Here is a 20,480-nt window from a genome sequence, read left to right as displayed (position 1 = left end):
TCTTTTTGTTTCTTCTTTCAGAACTACATGATCCCTCTCAAGCAAGTGTTGACGCCACAGGAAATGGACGCCATCTTTGTCAACCTGGAGGTGAGGAAGAGTTCAAGCACATCAAATAGCGCACACGGGGAAAAAGACGTCTCTGACCGAGTGGAAACCGTAACATGTGGAGGGACAAACAGCGGGCAAAACAATACAGATGGAGAGGCATAGATAACATAAGACGATCATTGTGCTCGGTGAATTATTAATGGCCGACTGCAAGTTACAACATTTAGAGGTTTGTTGGTTTTGATGGAACATATTTAAATACCGTATTTTCCGCACGAACAGGCGCACTGTCAATAAATGGTCTATTTTGGATAATTGTTCATATATAAAGCGCACCGGACTATAAAGCACATTAAGAGAAACAAAACAGACGGATAAGTCAGTCAGTTGAGCTTTATTAAACGCGTTCAACTCATTCAGATCAACATTGTTCAAACGTTAATGAGCGTATTTACAACAATTCCCAGACTTGTCCAGTTATAACATGTAAAATACAATACACTCACCTTTTCAGTTCATTTCTTGTCCACAAATCCCTCAAATTCTTCATCTTCAGCATCTGAGTTTAACAGTTGGGCTGGATGCCATACATCCCCGGATCCATCTACAAGTCACTGTCGCGGCAGTTCAGGGATGATTCCGGCCTTCATGAAAGCTCAGACCACAGTTGACTGACTTTAGCCCAGAGTTTAAAGTCTGTGTCGTAAGCGTGTCTCTTGGGTCTCTTGGCAGGAGCCATTTTGGGGTCCTTAATTCAGGGTCCTTGATTTAGGTGTCCGTATCACTCTGCGGTGCTGCTGACTTTGGTAGCTGGAATGTTGTAGTAATAATGTAGTTTACATTTTGAGAGAGCGCCGCGAGCGCCGTGTACCACACAAAATCGATTTGAGGTCGGTAAGCACAACCAGAATGAATCCATATATTAAGCGCACTGGATGATAACGCGCACTGACGGTTTTTGAGGAAATGAAAGGCTTTTAAGTGCGGAAAATACGGTAGGTCCTCTCTTCCTACTGGATAATCGCTGCAACACGGTATTTCAACCCGATTGATGCATTGAGCGTTTCTGAAACTACCATGTGGAAAGACGAATCCCACGGTCATGGAACAGATGTTTGGTGTTTTTTTGTTTTGTTTGGACAGGTGGTTTACTTAGATTATATTTAAATACTTACATCCTCCTTTTGTGATTTGAAAATAAGGTACCCAAGCTTTAATGACCATGTGGTACACCAAGTCACTACTTTTCTGCTTTGTCAGTACTAAACTACACATTCAGGGCCTTGCTTTATCTTCTGTTTGTTCTCTCAGGACGTGATTAAGGTGCACTCCGACCTGCTCAAAGCTATCGACTTCAACATGGTGACCGGAGGCAGTGGGCTGGGCAAGATCTTCCTGGACTTCAAGGAAAGGTCAGAAACTAGTTGTTCTTCTGCTTTAACACGTTCAATTCACTGTCCGCGCACAAGCTTTTCTGGAGTATAAACCGAGCAGACAGAACATACGGATGTGTCGGTGCAGTACTGAGCGCAGATTGATTGGTGTTCAGTAAGTCGTAAGGGTAAAATTGCATCCAATGGGGTAAAGCGTGTTTGTGAATTTGCTTTTTGCTGACAATTTTTGTGTGTGCAAATTTTAAAAACATCTTTTAAAATAATTGTGTGAGAACATAAACATTTACAAAATCTAAACAATGGAGCCTCACCTCACTTACTTAAAGGTGCACTATGTAACTTTCCTGAAGAAGGGTACGCCACCGTCTTTGGAAGGTGGAACATTATCATCAAATTAAAAAGGATTCATTATTGGTCATTGCGTACAAGAGTTTATGTATAGAGTTAATGCTGGTAAACTGTGTTATGATCAGATGGACGAAAATGGCAGAAATGTGAAGATTACTTAAAAATAATTGAATGATGATGATGAAGTGTGATGGGGGTATTGGAATTTTTTCTGCTGTACGTTGCTGCTGAATGTTTATGTGGTTTAATCTGTTAATTGAGTGTCTGCGTGATGTCATGCAGGCACTATATGTGGCAGAACGGGGAAATTTCCGGAACATGTCGGCATCGGTGAAACTGAGATAAACCCCAAAAAAGATTTTTTTTTTCAAATGTGTGATTTTCGTTTTTTTGCAGAATGTGCTAGTTGAAGTTATGAATAAGCCCCTGTGTGCTTCAGATAACACTATTGGTTGTCTTAAACGTATACATTAAGCTGTTAAAAATGTGGAGTTTTCGGGTCTTTTTCCTGCTCTCCTGGGGGGCGTCACCTTTTTCTAGCCAACGTGTTGTTTACATTTTCCACCAATCAGCTGTGATCCGCATGGCTACAGCTGCGTGCTCCGTGTTTTCTCTCATTACTCCAGACCGTCTGCAGAGCACAGTCTTCAGAGCTTACATTTCCTGGACTACATTGCAACGGAACTGTTTACTCAGGTACACTTTTACTTTACTACTAAATTATTGCTTTAACGCTGTGTTTTAAGGCGGTCTCGTGATCACTTTAGAATCTTACTTGTCTGCTCCGGTGGAGCTAATGCTAAGCTAACATGTTGCTTCAGTGCACTCTGCAATACGGGCTTAATGTGACTACTTGCTGTTATCACCATGTTATCGGGTTATTTTTCGGCGTGGGTTGGCCCGTGGGTTGTGTGGGTCGTGCTTTGTGTCTGTTTTATGCTGCTTTGTTAGTTTTCGTGACTAAACCGGCTGTTAGCCCCACAGCCCGGAGCTAAACGCAGCTATTCGGAGCTAAGTTGTAAGCTAAACTTTGCTATGTTATCGGGTTATTTTTCGGCGTGGGTTGGCCCGTGGGTTGTGTGGGTCGTGCTTTGTGTGTGTTTTATGGTGCTAAACCGGCTGTTAACGCCACAGCCTGGAGCTAAACGCAGCTATTCGGAGCTAAGTTGTAAGCTAAACTTTGCTATATAATCGGGTTATTCTCGGCGAGGGAAGAGAAAAAAACTACAACTCCCGATACCACTTCTGGTCACGTGGCTTACGTACGTTGCACGTCACGCACGCACTGCGTCACTCGAACCAATCACGCGCTTGCCTGGCCATTATCAGTTTCCTGTGTGTCTCTCTGTGCACGGTGTTGGGAGAGACAACAGGACGGCTGAACCAGGTAAGCTTTGCGACTAAAACACCCGCTTTTAATCACTTTAATGTGCGCCGGTTTTAAACTCGAGTGTATGTTTATGTTTTGGTGTGCTGTTCTGCAAGTGTTTTGCTTTTACGAGCAGTGTTATCTCAAGTGAGCTAGCTAGCCCCGCTAGCCGAGGGCAGATGTCCCAATATCTCCGCGTTTTGCATCTTAAATACACCGTTAACGTCACAATGTGAACTGTTATCTGTGAAGCGTGTTATTCCCATATTACTGTTAACCCTAATCCTTTTATCCCCCTTTTCAGAATTGGCAAAGACACCCTGACTGACATGACCTGTCTCTACGTGAAGTCTGCTAAGGAGCGTGGTAAGTGTAAAACATTATTTTGGTGATTTTCGTGTTTTAATGATTAGAGTATAATTAACCATAAGCAACATCTGTTTTTCAGGTGAGCCTGCAGTTTGTACATCAAGCTTCAGATCACTGTGGAAACAGCTTCTCCCACACATCAGAAGCTGCAGGCCACGCACAGATCATCAGATTATCAAGCGAGCATACATGAAGACCAGGGTTGACACTTTGGAAGACATCGCTGAGGTTAGTTTATATTATTTGACTACTGTAATGTGTAAACATTAGCCTGGCAAAACTTCAGCGCTGCTCTCTGCTTAAGATATGTTTCTTCTGTTCTCATTTTTTTACAGTGTCGCCCTTGTCATCAGGGAGTGGAAAACAGCTCTCCTGAGTCTCACCTCAGTATCCCACAGCTTGTTGGAACGGCGGATGGCAAAGTGTTTGTCAAGAACTTGGACTGGCAGAAGCATCTGAGTCCCTTCTTCAGACGGCTTCCAAAGATCAAGAGTTATCAGCACTTCAGGTATTTATATTGAAACTCTCACATTGTGTTAAAAAAAAATAAAGTTAATGAGTGTTTTATGTGAAATAGTTAGCCATTTCTTAAATGTCCTGTTATTTGTTTACAGCTTTGATGCCAAGAGCCGAGAGTCACAGCACAGAAGAGTGCACAGACGAAGAAGAGGATGAGGATGTGATCTCTGATGTAATTGGACTCTGGTGGTGTACATATCATATCTATTATCTCATATCTCATATATGCAAAGCCATGGACCCGTTGCAGTTCGTATACCTGGCCCTGGCATCTGTTTATAAGAGTTCTTCTATTAAGAGTGTTTTTTAAACTTCCTATAAGTTACTGTCCTTTCCCCCTGTATCTACTGCGTTGTAACATTAAAGGCTATCTTATCTTATCTTTTGTTGTTTGTGTTGAATCATTCAGTGCACCATTGTTGGTGAATCACCTGTGAATTATGTTTATCGACAAATGCAATGAACCCTATTCTCATTCTGATTCTTTGATTCTATTCAGGGCCTTTTGTAATCAAGTATTTCCATTTTAATATAGTAACTTCTAATTCTGATTCAAGTCCAGTTACCATCAATAACAACACTCCTCTTGAGTCTTCAGTGACAGCTGTAGGGGGAGGTGGTGTCAGTGTGACAGGGGGGAGGGCTTATCTCAATGAGATGCAAATGAGCCCCCCTGTGACTCTGGGCTCTCTCAGGTGAGAAACTTTAGAGGCCGTTTTCTCAGTGAATGGGTTTTGAGAGTTGTATACATTCAAATGACCACAACTTACTCAAATATGATCAGATCTACATGACTGAGACATCATTGGAAAGCTTTGAATTCACACTTTCAGAATCTGTGAATAACTCAAAATGTCTCCGGGTAGACATGTACGTGCTTTTTCCGCGTTCTGACACATATGTTCTTGTATTGTGAGTGTTTTTATTATTATATTTAACGCTTATTAACGCTTCAACCAATTTCAACATGTTATACCTCATTATGATCGCTTTCACAGTAGTACGTGTGCTATTACTTTTGACATTTGAAAATTTTTACTTTTTACAGAATTAACAAAAGTATTAGTACATTTTCCCCATTTAAATGAATTTGGGCATTCTTTAGCCTTTATTCTTTAGGCTTTATTCTTTAGGCTTTATTTGTGATGGAGCCAAGAAAATATAATAATAATAATAATAATACAAAATTTGTGACATCACTCACAATACAAGAACATAAAGTGCCTGCATGACATCACGCGCAGACACTCTTATGCTTATGAGTGGTTTAATCTGTTAATGTTGAATGTTGTAGACCTAAAGCAGCAAATCATGTAAAGATTGAAAGAGTTAGCATTGGCACAGAGAAGCTCAAGATGCTGCTGCTGTGGAGATGTCATTGAGTGCACCTAAAATGGCAGAATGGTGGGGAGACCATTTGAAGCGTTTGAAATCGCTTCAAATGCGCTGTACCTGATTATTATAGTCTTAAAATGTAAAACACAGAACTAGATCATTTTAAACTCTTTGCAGTGGTCTACATGTATCGCTCAGAGTTCTAATGCATTCCCAGAATCCTAAATATTCTCCACTCTGAGACAAGACATTACATGGGGAAAAAATGGGTACAGCCCTTTTAACAGTGAAAGGCAAATGTTCAGGGTCGTTATTGGCAGACAACAATGGTGCAGGAACCGAGGGGTGCACAGATTTACGACACTGGTATTGGTTATGGCAAATACAGAAAAAGAAGTGCTGAAAATAAAAAATTAAATTCAGTCTCTGCTCTGGTATGTTGATGAAGCCAAACAAATATCGATACTGAAAGTTCAAGTCAATCATCTGAAAACAAGCATAACTTAACATTCACTGAATACAAGCCACTTAAAGCTGTTGACAAAGCACCTTAGCTTCCTTGTTAGCTTCTTCCATTGCCTTATATATTTGCATTTGTGTTTCCAAATATTTCCCTGTGTTTATACTTTGTAAGTGCTTCCTCATTGTACTCCTTTGCTGAATGGCTGGCTTCTGTCCCATGTGCCCTTAAGCAAGGGCTTTTGCATAGGTAATCGGTCCTGAGCACTATCTCCTTCCAGCATAGGGCGGGAATAAAACCCGGTGTAAGTGTGGCCCCGAGATTAATAGCTAACGACATTCCCATACTCTTCCTCACTGTAGCATGCACAAGCGAGAATGTGAGCCAAGTGCCTGGAAATCTGAAGGCTCGCACGCAATCTGGGATGCTCGGACAGGGTCTTACAAGGCAAAGGTCTAATGGGGCAAAAGAGGACAAAGAAAAATGAAATGAGTTGCGCTCATGTGAGTTTGGTACATTTGAGAACTAGTATTAAATAATAAATCATTGCTGCAAATATGCAAATTCCCACATTTGCTAGAGCCGGAGGAGCTGTATGGACTTATGTATTTATTTGATTTGAACAGTGCATGTTAATGGGCAGACATGATAAAACATGAACGTAAACACTTGTTTTTCAACAGTCAACATTTGACTGTTTTGGTTCAGTGTGATGTTTTCAGGTTTAAGAGGTAATTACATCACATAGATGAGTCAAAATGTGGTGGAAGCCTGAAAATAAGGTCTTTAATTATTCATTCATTCAATCATTTTCTACCGCTTGTTCCCTTTCGGGGTCGCGGGTGACTGGAGCCTATCCCAGTGACTTTGGGCCTTAGGCAGGGTACAGCCTGGACAGTGGCCAACTCGTCGCAGGGACTAACACATAGACATAGACATTACAGATAACCAGTCACTCTCACATTCATTCACTAGGGCCAATTTAGAGTTGCCAATTTAGGGTACACATGCATGTCTTTGGACGGTGGGAGGAAGCCGGAGAACCCGGAGAGAACCCACGGTAACACGGGGAGAACATGCAGACTCCACCCAGAGAGATCATGTGATGTTGGTCTGGCCCGGGAATCGAACCCATGATCTACTTCTTGGGAGGCAAGAGTGCTAACCGCTTGCACCCAAGGTATTTAAGTATGTATTTCAAAAGGACAATCATTCGAGAATGTGGTGCATTTTTGACACGAAACCATCATCATTCCAGAAATAAATTTTAACAAAATATATCACATTAAACACAAACATAAACGCTGAATGAATTGAATTAGCTTTTTTGCAAATAATTGCTGCAAGACTCTTTCCAAACTCCCCGCCCCATCATAATGCATGCAAACCTTTGTCAGTGATATAGAATCTTCCCATTGATAAACAAATTACCTGATGACCACTGCTCATTCTTCTTACCGCTGCGGTCCACCTCTGAAAGTACGTCTGAGTTATTTACAGCCACCTCTCATTAGATTTGCAGATTTTGTGCGTCACTGACTCTTTTACTCTGCTTCTGTGATTGACACTCGGACCTGCCTGTTGTCGGTATGTTCAATGGCGCAAACTGACCGGGGATTTTGCAGCCACTCAGACCTCCTCGCATTAGCCTCGGATGGGCATAATTAATTTGGTTATCGGTGCTTGTAAGCCGCTCTGACCTTTACAACAATGTGCTTGTAGTGTTTTTTCACACGTGGCTAAATGGGATGAAAGGGTTCGCTTCTATTTGTCGCCGGACTGAATGCCAAACTGAAAATGTCACCGGTTTATCTTGACCACGACTCAAGAGACGGGACAGCCTATTAATTGATCTTCTAAGAGGGCACTTGTTGAAATGCTCACTTTGGAAAGACCTCAAATACATTTTCTGAAGTAATTTGGTCTTCCAGTTGCTGAACCGTGGCGTTAAAGAATCAATAGTTTGTAGTACATCTGTCGGCACACTTCCATGACAGCTAAGGGCAATTTAGGGTACATTGTATTGTTCCCGTGTGTCCTCTGCATTTGATCCACCCTTTAACAACACTTAGGCGACCTGTTTGCCTGACAAGCCACCCATCCTTCTTTTTGCTTGAATGTAGGACAACCAGAGAATCCTGTGTCCCTCAAATGCGTAAAGCTATTCCTCTCCAATATTCTCATATCGTATCATATCATGGACCCTGGATCGGAATATATGTTCTGTATCGTGAGGTATTTAGGCAAAACATAGCTCAATGAGCCACTATTTTGTATTTCTCGCGTGCAGACTTTATAGAAAAAATTAACCAGCCACTAAACCACTAAGCTAAGCACTAAGCACTAATTGACTGCTCTCACCCACTTTCCTTTGCTCCAGATGGCAAAACCCAGCTCGCCCACTCCCAACGGTTCCAAGAGCGTTCTATAAACTCAACCTAAGTGGCCTCTTGTTGTCACCCTCATTTCCGCAAACCCCCAACTCATTCCCCCAGTAATCTGCCCTCCTGATCTCTCCATCACGCCACTGCTTCGAAGAGTCTTATGGGGTGTACGCTCCATTTGCCCAGTGGAGGTGAGGGGGTCTCCGTGCCATGTGTCAGTGGACATTAGCTATAGCGGAACAGGCTGTCACTTCTACTTTGCTTGGAGATTTCTTCTGGAGTTGACTTGCGGGAGTTAGGGGCTTGGTGAGAGGCAGGGGGGCACTCTTACTCCAAATTGCGTCGCTGTAAAATGGCATGCACAGTGGCGTTTTCATTATGGGAGCCATAAGGGAAGAGGGGCAGAGCGCTGGCACACAGGAGGGGCTGTAAACAGCAAGGTTTAAAGCAATGACCCATGACTTTACATGGAGTGGGGGCCATATTGTTTGTCCTTTTGCATGCATATAAGGCTGTTTGAAATGCTTGTCCCAGAGGTCTTGGAACAGTTCAAATATACAAGTTGCCCCAAAGTGCCCTCCCTTGTGTAATTAGATTCCTCGACATGGTTCTCCAAGAAAATGGTTAGTGTTTTCTTGAAAGAGTCATTTTGTTTTTTAAATTGTTCTGGGATTTGCATTATTTTTTGTGTTCAGAATGTAAACATTGTGGCCTCGTGGTGGCGTTACGTTGACACAGAAGATTAAGGCCTTGTTTGAAATAAATGTTCACCATCTTCTAACACTCACATTATTCTGATATGAAGAGGCCCTGCAGCCGCTGTGATGACGCTTTGTTTGGATTGTGTGTGATCAGCTGTGCGCCGCTGCTCACTGATTGGTTCAAAATTGGTCAGCATTCTATGGGTTTAAGACCGTGGCATTCGTCTGAAAAAGTGACGCGATAACAGTGTGTTTTTTCTTCAAATGTGAAAGAATGATTGATTGGTGATTAGTGACAAAGCAGATATCAAAAGGAAAATATATACTGCTTATGTTTTGAATTATGTGTCCTCCACTTGATGGAGCACTACTGTATACTTTCACAAACAAAAGAAAATGGATGCTCTCTTAGTATTTCTTTCTGCAGTTTCAAATCCTAAATTGGTTTTGTCAGGTTCTGTCTATGGCTATTATTTCAACCTTCCTTAATGTTGTTATTTTTTGTGATGTCATTGGTCAACCCATTTATCAGAGAGTTGCAGACAAGATCCTTTACCCATGCTGATAACTCGTTATTCTGAATATGAAAAAACGTCTAATTTAAGAAGTCTGTAAATCAATCAGTATCTTTCCCCAATATGTTTTATTAAATCCAACAAGTCAAAGGCCTCTAAATTGCTCTTTGCGGTAAAACATTCTTGCTTAGTAAATTAAAATATTTAGATGCAACATATGGCCACGTATTGCTTATTTTTTTTTATCAACAATACTTTATCATTCTAAACAAAAAGGTACTGTAAGTGCTTCAAACATGCATAATCATTGCACTCCTAACCTGGATGTCATCACGTCTTGACCCACTTTTCAATAATGTCTAATTAGTTTTGACCTAGATTCTAAAGGGGATGTTTTCTTGTAAGTGCATTGAAAGAGACCTGATAGAGCTGGACCCCCCACAGATCTGCATGACATGTGTCTGTTGTCATAGCGTCAGTAATGACTGAGGCAGCAGTGAATGTGGACACACGCTGTGCTCTAGTCTGCCCATTAAGCCTGACAAAGTTGACACCTGCTTTTATTGAAACGAAGAAAATCAGATTGGATTGAAATTGAAAAGTGCAGTTTATTTGATGCATGGGGTTAAGCGTGTCTCGGAACTGGAAGGTCACTGGTTCATGCCTCGGCCATATTCATGAGGTAATCTTTACTACTCAGAGTAAAATGTGCTTTTTCATTAGTCATTTTTGTTCTAGCTCAAGATTGGTAGATGGGTCCGTTGGTGCTGTACATGTGGTCACCCATGCTCTGGCAAGTGGCCCCAACAGCATTAAATACATTATATTGGTTATAAATTTGTATTTAGCTTCATTCATGCTTGTTTCATAAATTCTGTTTACAAGGATGTCTTCTCTGAGCCTCACAAATAACTCCTGAATTTTACCCTGATTTTTACATCACAAGTATAATCTGGACTTTTCCTGCACAGTTTTTAAGCCATCACCGGACTTGTTCTGATGTCAAATTGTGGCTTGGTTTATTTATTTCCCGTTGTTCATTCCCACTGCAGACAACAGATGGCGCTCCAATGGAACTGGAAACAGAAGTGTAGTCTGTGAAGTGCATTTTAATTTAGAAAATGTGCAGAACTAATCCCAAAGCGACCAAAAGCACAATTAAAGCCACAAGAATGTATAACATGTCCACTTTAGGGGATGGGTCAAATGCAGAGGATGCATTTTCTTTACTGGGACGATATACCTTGACATCTCTTCTACAGTACTTTAAGTCCTTTTTCTTTTACAGCAAACTATCAATTTACTAAATATTTACATCCTTTCAGCGTCGTATGGTCTTCTCTCTATCATTGACAATTGTTATGCCATTAACTATATCATTAAAATGCACTTCGGTCACAAGTTGCTGGATTCCCTTTGAGCTAACATTTTGAATCCAGCATTTTGACATCTTGCCACACATTATTCTCCATCAGTTACATTCATGTACCACGTGTATAATTTGGATTTTGTGGGTCTTTTTCTTGACTTTACGGTCCTCTAAATGAAGCTTCACCTTCATCTGTCCGCCCTTAAGTTTAACGCCCCATTTCAAAGCCATTCCAATCATTTACCCTAACTGTCCTAATGAGCCCCATATTCACCAATGTTCTACTTGCTGCCTCCTATCACCAACCAACCCTGAAATAAGCCCTTCATCTGACATTATGATTTGATATCTCATTTTACGCTGGATTCTTGCACATTTCGCACATTGTAGCTGGTGCCGTCTAATTGATCAAGGGCCAATTTATCTCCGCGATGGAACGCAGGGGCGACAGGCGAGGAGGGCTGTCTTCTCCAGTTTGGATCACATCTTAATCAGGGGCTCGTATACTGCAGGGCCAGTCACATCGCGATAGGGGCCTCGGCGGGGGGCTCGAAACAAGGCTCAGCTGGACTCCAGTGAAGAAAGAGCTGTTTAGAAAGTAGGGATTCCTCGAAAGTTGACTTGTGCATAGCTGGATGAAGAATAAGAAGGGAACACAGTGGGACAAGTAAGAATACAGACTCAGCTATTTGAAATATCTTCAAAGAGCAACTGGTCAAATGATCTAAAATATGCATAGGCTCATCCTCCAGCTGGGTACTCCTGATAAACATCTTTTAGCTCAATATCTGGGTCCCTGGATGCTGTGCAGGAGATGCCCCAGCTGCATTGAAGGACGGGTCAAATGCAGAGGACATAATTCCCTATGGGGGCAATAAAGTCTACCTCACTTAACCTTGCCAAAGCAATGCTGAATTTAGAAAGTCCATCATACATTTTTTCCGTATGCTCCGGACTGATCCAGAAGGAGAGGTCTTCCACATGAGCTGCAGTCACCCAAACGTCCCCCAAACATAACACATGTTGTACCTGAATTGTACTTTTTCTTTCAGTCTCAGCAGTTTGCAAAATGTTTTGTAATTCCAAGTTTGTAGCACTTTCTACAGTAAACGAGAAACTACAAACTTCCATTTATAGTCAGATTTTCTGGTTTACTTGACTTCTCTGGGCCTCTACAACACATTTTAACGTCTCTCTACGTAATGCATTTGGTTCGACTAAGGTTAGAAGGATTAAATATGCAGGAATTATAGTTTTTCTTTTTACCTGCTTTTTGTCATATTATTTTCATTGGATTGTACCAATCCACTCCAAAGCGAACAAGTGGAAACGTGTCTGTTCGAACTAAAACATTACTACTAAAACATTACATACTATTTCATAATAATAGCATAATCCTGACCAAACCTAGCTCAGAAACTGGGAATGGGTTATCACACATTTGCAGACAAAACCAAACGTCAAGACAAAATTATCATATTGTACAGCAGTTTACATCCGGACCATCTTCTTCTGCAGTCTTAAAGGGAAATGGACCATGAAATATCCACTAACAGTAAGTCATGAGTGTCAAATCTGATCTGCATTTGACATAAAATGCAAGAATTATCCCGCTCCCTTCCCCTGTTACCGCCTGTTGAAGCCGATCACAATAGGGCGTTGATTAGCGACTTGGTTGAGCAGGAGACTTCGACGCTCAGCTGCTGTTATAAAATGTGAACAAAAAAATGTATTAAAATGAAAATCAGAACAAAAAATGCAGCATTGTATGAACCAATGTAGAAAGACATAAGTGTCATATAGAGTTTACAACTGATATTGGCCAAATACTTCAGTTTCTGCTCTGATTAGGCTATAATGTCGGCTTGGGGGCCCCCTAGTGCATATAGGGGTGTGTGCATCTGAAATATATACATACAATATACATACAATATTCCCACGTGAGCAGCTGATGTCACCCAAAACATAACAGATGTTTCCTTAATGCAGTAGCTCAGTGGTAGAGTGCTCGTCTTCTGATCCAAAGATCTGCGGTTCGACTCCCTGCTCGGTCAGAGCGGTCAGATCCGTTGGCGGTGCGATCGCAGCTGCCTCATGTGAATACTGCTGTTGTGTCCTTGGGCAAGACACTTAACCCAACTCGCCCCCAGTGTCTGCGTACATCTGGGTGTGAATGTGTGAGTGAATGGGTGACTGGTTCCTTGATGTAAAGCGCTTTGAGTACCTTAACGGTAGAAAAGCGTTATATAAAAATGTGACCTTTTAATTGTACCTGAATTATAGCATATTGCCGATCTCAGGACGTAAAGCAATTCCAAGTTTTTGGCGCTGTGAGAAGTGGCTAACCCGGGTCATGGAAGATTGCTCCGTGTCTCACTCCGAATTGAGTTCTCCACATGAATCAATCTAGAAAGTCTCTCGTCGTTGAGATGTTGAACGAATACTTCATGCTGATTGGTCGAAGCGTAAGAAGCAGAAAAATCTAAATTGTGTTAAATCCAATGGAGAGAAAAGCACAATCCTCTTTTTCATCCACAAATGCAAGTGCCATTGTGTGCACGTTTTTAAAAAGCCATATGAGCCCTAAATGCCATGTGATTGGCCCGTTAAACCACTTGTCCGATTGCAAACGAATCAGCTGGAGCCTAACAAGATAGATTCTCACAAAAATCGTGAGAATTAATCTTGCTGGTGAAGACGTGGCTAAAGTAAACAAGAAATGACTTCAGCTTCATCGTCAGTTTCTCTTCTCCGTGCGTTAATGTTCAGGAAACGACTGTTGCGTGTGCTAGTTTAGTTTTGCCAAGTCTGTCGGCTCATCATAAGTTACCATCACTGGAATTATGCTGGTTTATCATGAGAGCAAGTCAGCGTTTGGCAAGAAATTATTTTCTTTTAATATCTGTGTTTTGCCATTTGCATTCTCTCTTGTCTAATCATCTCTAGAGGCGGAGCCAGACATTCTAAACTTCCGGGGCTTAGCCCAAAAAGAAAGGGCCGATATTATGTGGTTTTAGTGCCCCCAATACTGGATTTTCTGTACATACAGTAACCCTCCAAAGGCAAAGAAAGACCATGGCCTTTTCACCTTCTGAGAGAGGTCCTCTTTCCAAAAACTTTGAACAGAACAGCGAGGTGGTAGCATTTAGTTACATTTATTTTTTTAAGAAATTGTACATCTTGGTGTTCTGATTTAAAACAAACAGTGACAAAACAAATATGAAAAACCCTTTGTTCCCGACGAGGCTCGAATTCACAACCCTGAAGTCTAGAGTCTCATGCTATACTGACTGAGCTAGTCAGACCAATGTGTAACTGCTAGTGCTTGTTGAACTGCTCTTTCTGATATACGTTAGTTTAATTTTTGTAGAAAGTAAAAGTCAGTCTTACCTTTAGCAGACACTTTCCTCAATGAGCTGTTTGTCCTGTAGCTTTGTAGATGAATAAAACCTCTGAGCTACTGCTACACTGACAACCACAATTAATTCATCGTTTGAACGATCCATTCTACGTTAGATAAACTTTCTTTTTCAGCGTGTCTTTTTTTTTCCACTCAACCTGCTCTTGTTATAGCGTGTCAGCTCCATGGTCAAAATGCTGTCTGCTGTAAACACTTGCTACGCTTCCGCCCACTTTCTACATGCAGCCAATCATACACCAGTTCAACAAAAACAACCAATGAAACTGGTAAAGAGAACAAGCATCCAATCAGAGATGGGAACAGCGCAGAGGAGAGTGACCCTCCGCTCTGCACAAATGACACGTTTCACTTTTAAAACATTTAAGTATGAAAAGGACAACATGATTCAAGCGAAGCCACTGCAGGATTTGTACCCTGGTCCCCTGTGTCCCAACCCAATGCTCTGCTCAGTGGTGCCAGAATGCGTTTTTAAGACTCAAAAAGATCCGGGCCTTTTGGAAAAACATCCGGGGCTCAAGCCCCAAAGCCAGGCCCTAGCTCCGCCGATGATCATCTCGCTCTGATGCTTAACCTTGCCTTGGATAAAGATTACGCCAAAATGAGCCACTTCGGAAGCTTGTACCGTACTTTTCAGGGTTCACTGTTCACTTAAGACACTGGAAACATGTTCAAACTGTACAAATCAATCATCTGAACTTTTCTCCCGCTGTCTTTCTTTTAATCTCTCTCTCTTTTCACTCTCTGGATTTGCCTGTGCTTCTACTTTCATTCTCCCCCTCGGTCACATTCTCTCGCACTCTTTCCCGCTCCATCTTTATCATCTCTATTCCTCCCCTCACTCCCTCTCGCTCACAGCCTCAGATTAGGACGCCTCGGTGCCAGCGTGGTGGAGATGGCCGTCCAACCGTGCCATGTCCTAGTTTCAGAGAAGAGGGGGAGAGAAAGGGGGGAGTAGGAGGAGGAGAGAGAGACACACCGGGTGAGAGGAGTGGCTTTTGAAGTGGCTCTCCTCCACGGTCCAAATCTGTGTCAGCCTCTCATCGGCGCTCACTGTGACGGGGCTATTTTTAGTGCTCAGATCTACAGTCCATTCATACCATTTCTGCCGGTGTTTCCCACATGGGGGAGGAGAGAGCATGATTCAGAGCTTATGTGTCTTCAGTAGGTTTCAAAAAATGCTAAAGTAGTTGCAGGAGTAGGAGTTAACGGGGCCTTGGATTTTCGTTTTGGGGAATTTTATCCAAATAGACAGAGCTGTTTTTCTCTTGTAAAGAAGCACAGTTTTCTCACCTGTTTTTGATTTTAAAAAAGTAAATGTTTTTGGACATCCACGCAGCGCTCATTGTCCTTTTATTATTAGTTGTAGCAGTAATAGTAATTAGGGCTGTACTCAGAATACTGATACGGCAAAATTTCGTGATGGACTTCTTGACAATGGATACAGAGATTTGTGTTTAAATTGCTGAAATATATACGTATTAACCTGCGCACGGCTGCTGGACTGAAAAGGTGGTTTATTCTGGTGGCTTGTATTCTGATATTAAGGCCATTGTGAACATGAAAGTCCAAGGCATTTTGTTGTTCTTCATAATCAAATGTAGTTTTAGTTTTGTCCATGTATCAGGACACGTATCATATCAAGTTCCGAGTATTGGTACCGTACATTGTATCGTGAAGTAGCAATATTCAGCCCCAGTGGTGATGATAGTAGTTGTTGCAGTAATAGTAGCATTTATCCATAGTCTTAGCACTAATGATTGCAGTTTTGTTATTGTTGTTTTGTATTCTGTATTCTCCTTTTGACTTCTGAACGCCTGCAATACTATCACAAATAGAAAATGTATTCATTCGAGTTTTAAACTACTTGGTTTTACAGAAATATGTTTAGTTAAGATGTTTATGGAAATATACAGATAAAAGTCAAATAAAACAAAAAAAAATTGCAAAATACGTGAAATCAAACTCTTAAACTGTGTATTTATTTTCTTGATTTAATTTAATTTTGAACAAAACAAACAAACTTTCAATTGAAAAAATTATCCCACATTCTGGTTGAATCCTGAGGGTTGTGTTACATTTGAGCGTGTAATTTAGACGCTCTCATATCCTGCGCTCAAAATGAACAGATCCGTGTTTCACAGACACAGATAAGATGCATTTAATAAAGCGAGTGGGCTCAATAACACAGCCCTCATTACAGAATCACCGCGGGGACGGACCGGGCTCATCGGTTATGCATGTATACGCTCGTATTCGTACAACACGCTTCCCCATATTCATTTGTGTGCCCCCTGCTGGGTGGGGCGACTCCTGCACTGGCCTCTCAAATGCTCTTATTAATAAAGAATATGAACGAGTCCGACGCCTGAACGCACTGGGCTGGAGAACTGGGAATCACATCATTGTATTATTCATATCATTCATTTTGTATTTAATTTCAGTGTTTTAGTTACAATGTTACCGTCATTATTTAGCCCTCTCTTATCTTATCTTGTCTTGTCCTACAAAGAACGTCAACTACTGTACTGTACATGAGTGTTCACTTTGGTGATTTAAGAAACACTTTTTTGTTGTTGATGAATTTACCACTTCCGGACGGAGAAGTGAAACGGGGGCGGACCACCGGACCACAGCCAATCAGCTCGCATCTCAAAGCGTCGTACAGTATACACGCCTCTTTCTCACACATTTGCAGTGGGTAAAATGTGTTATTCTTGGTCCGTCGTCACAATATTCTGCTTTTACAATACACTTTTGGGGGAAATCTACTATGTATGGGAAAAAAAAGTTGAGTAATGCAGCTTTAAAATGGATGAAATATTATTTATATTATATTTTGATGCACTTTCTGTTCGTTTCATATTTTCTTTACCGTACAAATGATAAACTCCCTGTATTTTAGTACCGAACATTACCTTGTGACCTCTGGTGATGTGCAGCACTTTAGTAAATGTACTTAACCAACACCATCACTTTGAACTCCCAATGGCAGAAACTGATCCTGTTCCCAGAGTCACAGAGGTCACAGAGGTCACAGAGGTCACAGAGGTCACAGAGGTCACAGAGGTCACAGAGGTCACAGAGGTCAGCGCGTCCTCTTAGATTCAAATCCTTTTAGCGTTTCACACACATCGTCAAATTAAAAACAGAAGAATTCCCCAGGACTTTGTATGTTTTTTTGTCATTCTTTGTCAAACATGTGCTGTGACCAACTGTAATTAATCTGTTCTGCCACTAATTACAAAAGAGGCCAAAGGAATCACACAGTCTATTTATATATCTACTTTTCAATAAATGAGCCCAAACTACAAGAAATGTACCGTATTTTCCGGATTATACGTATAAGAACACCAGCCAAAAAATGCATAATAGAGAAGAAAAAAACATATATTAGTCGCACTGGAGTATAAGTCGCATTTTTGGGGGGAATGTATTTGATAAAATCCAAGAACAAGAACTTTTTAAATGCAATTTCAAATAATAACAGATCAGAGAACAAACCACATGGTGAGTCCCAATTTTGATGCAGTGTTTGCAAAAGTGTGAACGCAGCCTTAAAAACAACTCTGCAAACTCCGGAGGTAGAGGAAGTACTGGTTCTTCTTCTGTGTTGCTTCGAGCGTCGCTGCGTCGCTTTAGAGCCCTCTTGTGGTGATGTGAAACGCAGTTGCCAGTGTGAAAATAACGAATAATATCACAAATAAGTTGCTCCGGAGTTATAAGTTGCACCCCGGCCAAAACTATGTAAAAAAAAAAAAAGTGCGACTTATAACCCGTATATAAGGTATTTTCACGTCATGGCTCAAAACAGTTCTGCTTTATCTGCACTCCTGTTTTTAACATTTTAAAAGTTTCTATGTGTTTGAATTGTGATTGTGGGGGGTGCATGGTGGCAGAGCGGTTAGAATTCTCCCCTCCCATGTTAAAATGGGTTCTCTCCGGGTTCTCCGGCTTCCTCCCACCGTCCAAAGACATGCATGTGTTAGGCTAAATTGGCAACTCTAAATTGGCTCTAGTGAATGAATGAATGAATGATTGTCTGTGTGTCTATGTCTCTGTGTCGGCCCTGCGATGAGTTGGCTACTGTCCAGGGTGAACCCCGCCTAAGGCCCAAAGTCACAGGGATAGGCTCCTGTCACCCGCGACCCCAAACAGGAACAAGCGGTAGAAAATGAATGAATGAATTGGGATTTTATCATTTCCTGTTCAGAAAAGAGCTTTGAATTGCTTTGTGTGCGCTCTACAAATAAACTCATCTTGCCCTGCTTTTGAAATTCATTTTATAAAAAGTATCTGAAGCCAAACCAAACATTCCATTTTACTCAAAACACAAAGTTGAATATGACTTTTGCTCTGCTATTGAAAGGTACAATTTTTTTTTTTAGTTTTTTTACTGACTCACAGTACTGTCTTTTCCAGGTTGTTACTCTACGGCCAGTACTGCAGTCACATGGAGAACGCCCAGAAGACCCTGGACGAGCTCATCGCCACCAGAGAAGACATCCGCATCAAAGTCGAGGTACACACTTTCTAGATTCAGACTTCTACGTTACTGGAACTATAATGTGAATACAGTTTAGGATTGTTTTTTCCTATTAGTGCCCCATACAGGCCGGACAACAAAAATTCAGTTAAAATACATATATATTTTGAATTTTGAGAAAAATTTAAATAAAAAAATTATCACAGATTAGCACATTTTTAATGTTTATAATTTCACTTCCTGTTTCTTTTTTTGACAAATAAAAGTATGAGAGCGACTTTATTTTGTTTAATTAATGTTTGGAAAGTTAAACAAGTTGTTTCTTTCTGTAAATTATCCATAAACTTGGAATGTCCCTCGTGTGATGTTATTTTCTACAGATTTTTCAACTTTTTCTCCACAAATACCTACTCGATTGGTGTAAAACTTTTATTTATATGTACAAGAGGTATAAATACTCCAAATGAAGTAAATTTAAAAACATTAAAACCTGTCATAGGCACTCTAACTGTCACTATATATGAAGAACAAGCGATAGCAGTAGGAACAAAACAATTACAGCAGTTATTTTCAGCCTTCAATTTTCTGAAGTTGTACTGCGTTACTTTTCTTGTGGAGGGTCCGATACCTGCTTGTCTCCATGGAGATGTGATTGCTTTGCTTAAAATGTTCCACTGTGTGACATTAAACTTACAATCCATCTTGCATTTATTGTACTAGAGGCGTTTTCATAGCAGAAAAGAAAATACTTTGCATTGTAGAGAAGTTTAATGCCGGACTGTGCAACATTCTAGAAAACGCTTTATCATCTCCATCACCCCTCACCCAAAATTTCCCCATGTGTGGACAAATAAAGGCATATTTTATCTAAAAAATGACATTGTGCACTTTTAAAACATCATACTAGCTTGAAAATCATTTTAATTCGAATTTTTGATGTTTGATTAAGCTAATTATTTGAATAATAGACAAAATTCAAACAAACAGCACAAATTTAAGTTGACAAGGCTTTATTTGCACAGAATCATTAATGCCTTTAATTTATGAAACAATAAAATCAAAGTAGCAAAGTAAATAACTCAAAGTGCTATCGTAGCCGCGGAGATAAATGGGACTAAATTAGCTGCTTAATTAAACGTGCCAGAACAGCGTAAACAACATTTCACTTTTCGTTTAGCAAAATGTCACGGTATTTAAATATGCAGTGTGCAGAGGAACGTGTTTTATTCAGTGTGTTTTCAGATACAGTATGTCAATATAATTTATTTCTGCGGTTCTTTTGGTCTGATAAATAATACATAAATTGCTTTTACATTCTGAATTTTGCAAGTTGTGCTTTGAGATGTAACAAGGGCGCATGACAGGTTTTTATGATTTTCTAATTTTGACTTTATTTGGTGTATTTATACCTGTTAAACATATACATGATAGTTTTACAACAATTGAGTAGGTATTTGTGGATGAAAGTAAAAAAATCTTTAGAAAATGACATGAAGAGACATCCCACCAAGTTTATGCATAATTTACACAAAATAAACAACTTTTTTGACATTCCAAATATTAATTCAATTAAATATAGTGTCTCTCATATATTTGTATTTGTCAAATAAAAAGAGTCGTGACATTTGATGAGTTTTTGTCCAGCGTTTGCTATAATGTCATCAATTACAAACAGGAAGTGAAATTATGAACGTAACAAATTAGCTATTCTCTATTTTTTCTATTTTTTTAGCTGAATTTTAAATATACAAAACTTAATTGC

The 20,480-nt window shown here is 40.5% G+C and overlaps 1 protein-coding gene across 2 annotated transcripts in view; it reads left to right on the top strand.

Moving 5' to 3' along the window:
- The window catches only part of vav2 (vav 2 guanine nucleotide exchange factor), a 357,645-nt gene that overhangs the window by 298,595 nt on the left and 38,570 nt on the right, over positions 1-20,480 (top strand). For both annotated transcript variants that reach the window (XM_072453573.1, XM_072453572.1), the window contains 3 exons: positions 22-90; positions 1,363-1,463; positions 18,655-18,754. In XM_072453573.1, the coding sequence (XP_072309674.1) occupies positions 22-90; positions 1,363-1,463; positions 18,655-18,754 (270 nt within the window). The remainder of the gene's footprint in view (positions 1-21; positions 91-1,362; positions 1,464-18,654; positions 18,755-20,480) is intronic.

Source organism: Eucyclogobius newberryi, unplaced genomic scaffold (genome assembly GCF_026437365.1).
Source record: "Eucyclogobius newberryi isolate DKJ021-1_F unplaced genomic scaffold, fEucNew1.0.hap1 SCAF_2, whole genome shotgun sequence".
NCBI lineage: Eukaryota > Metazoa > Chordata > Actinopteri > Gobiiformes > Gobiidae > Eucyclogobius > Eucyclogobius newberryi.
The sequence above is the reverse complement of the archived record's forward strand: the minus strand, read 5'-3'. Positions and strand labels throughout refer to the sequence as shown.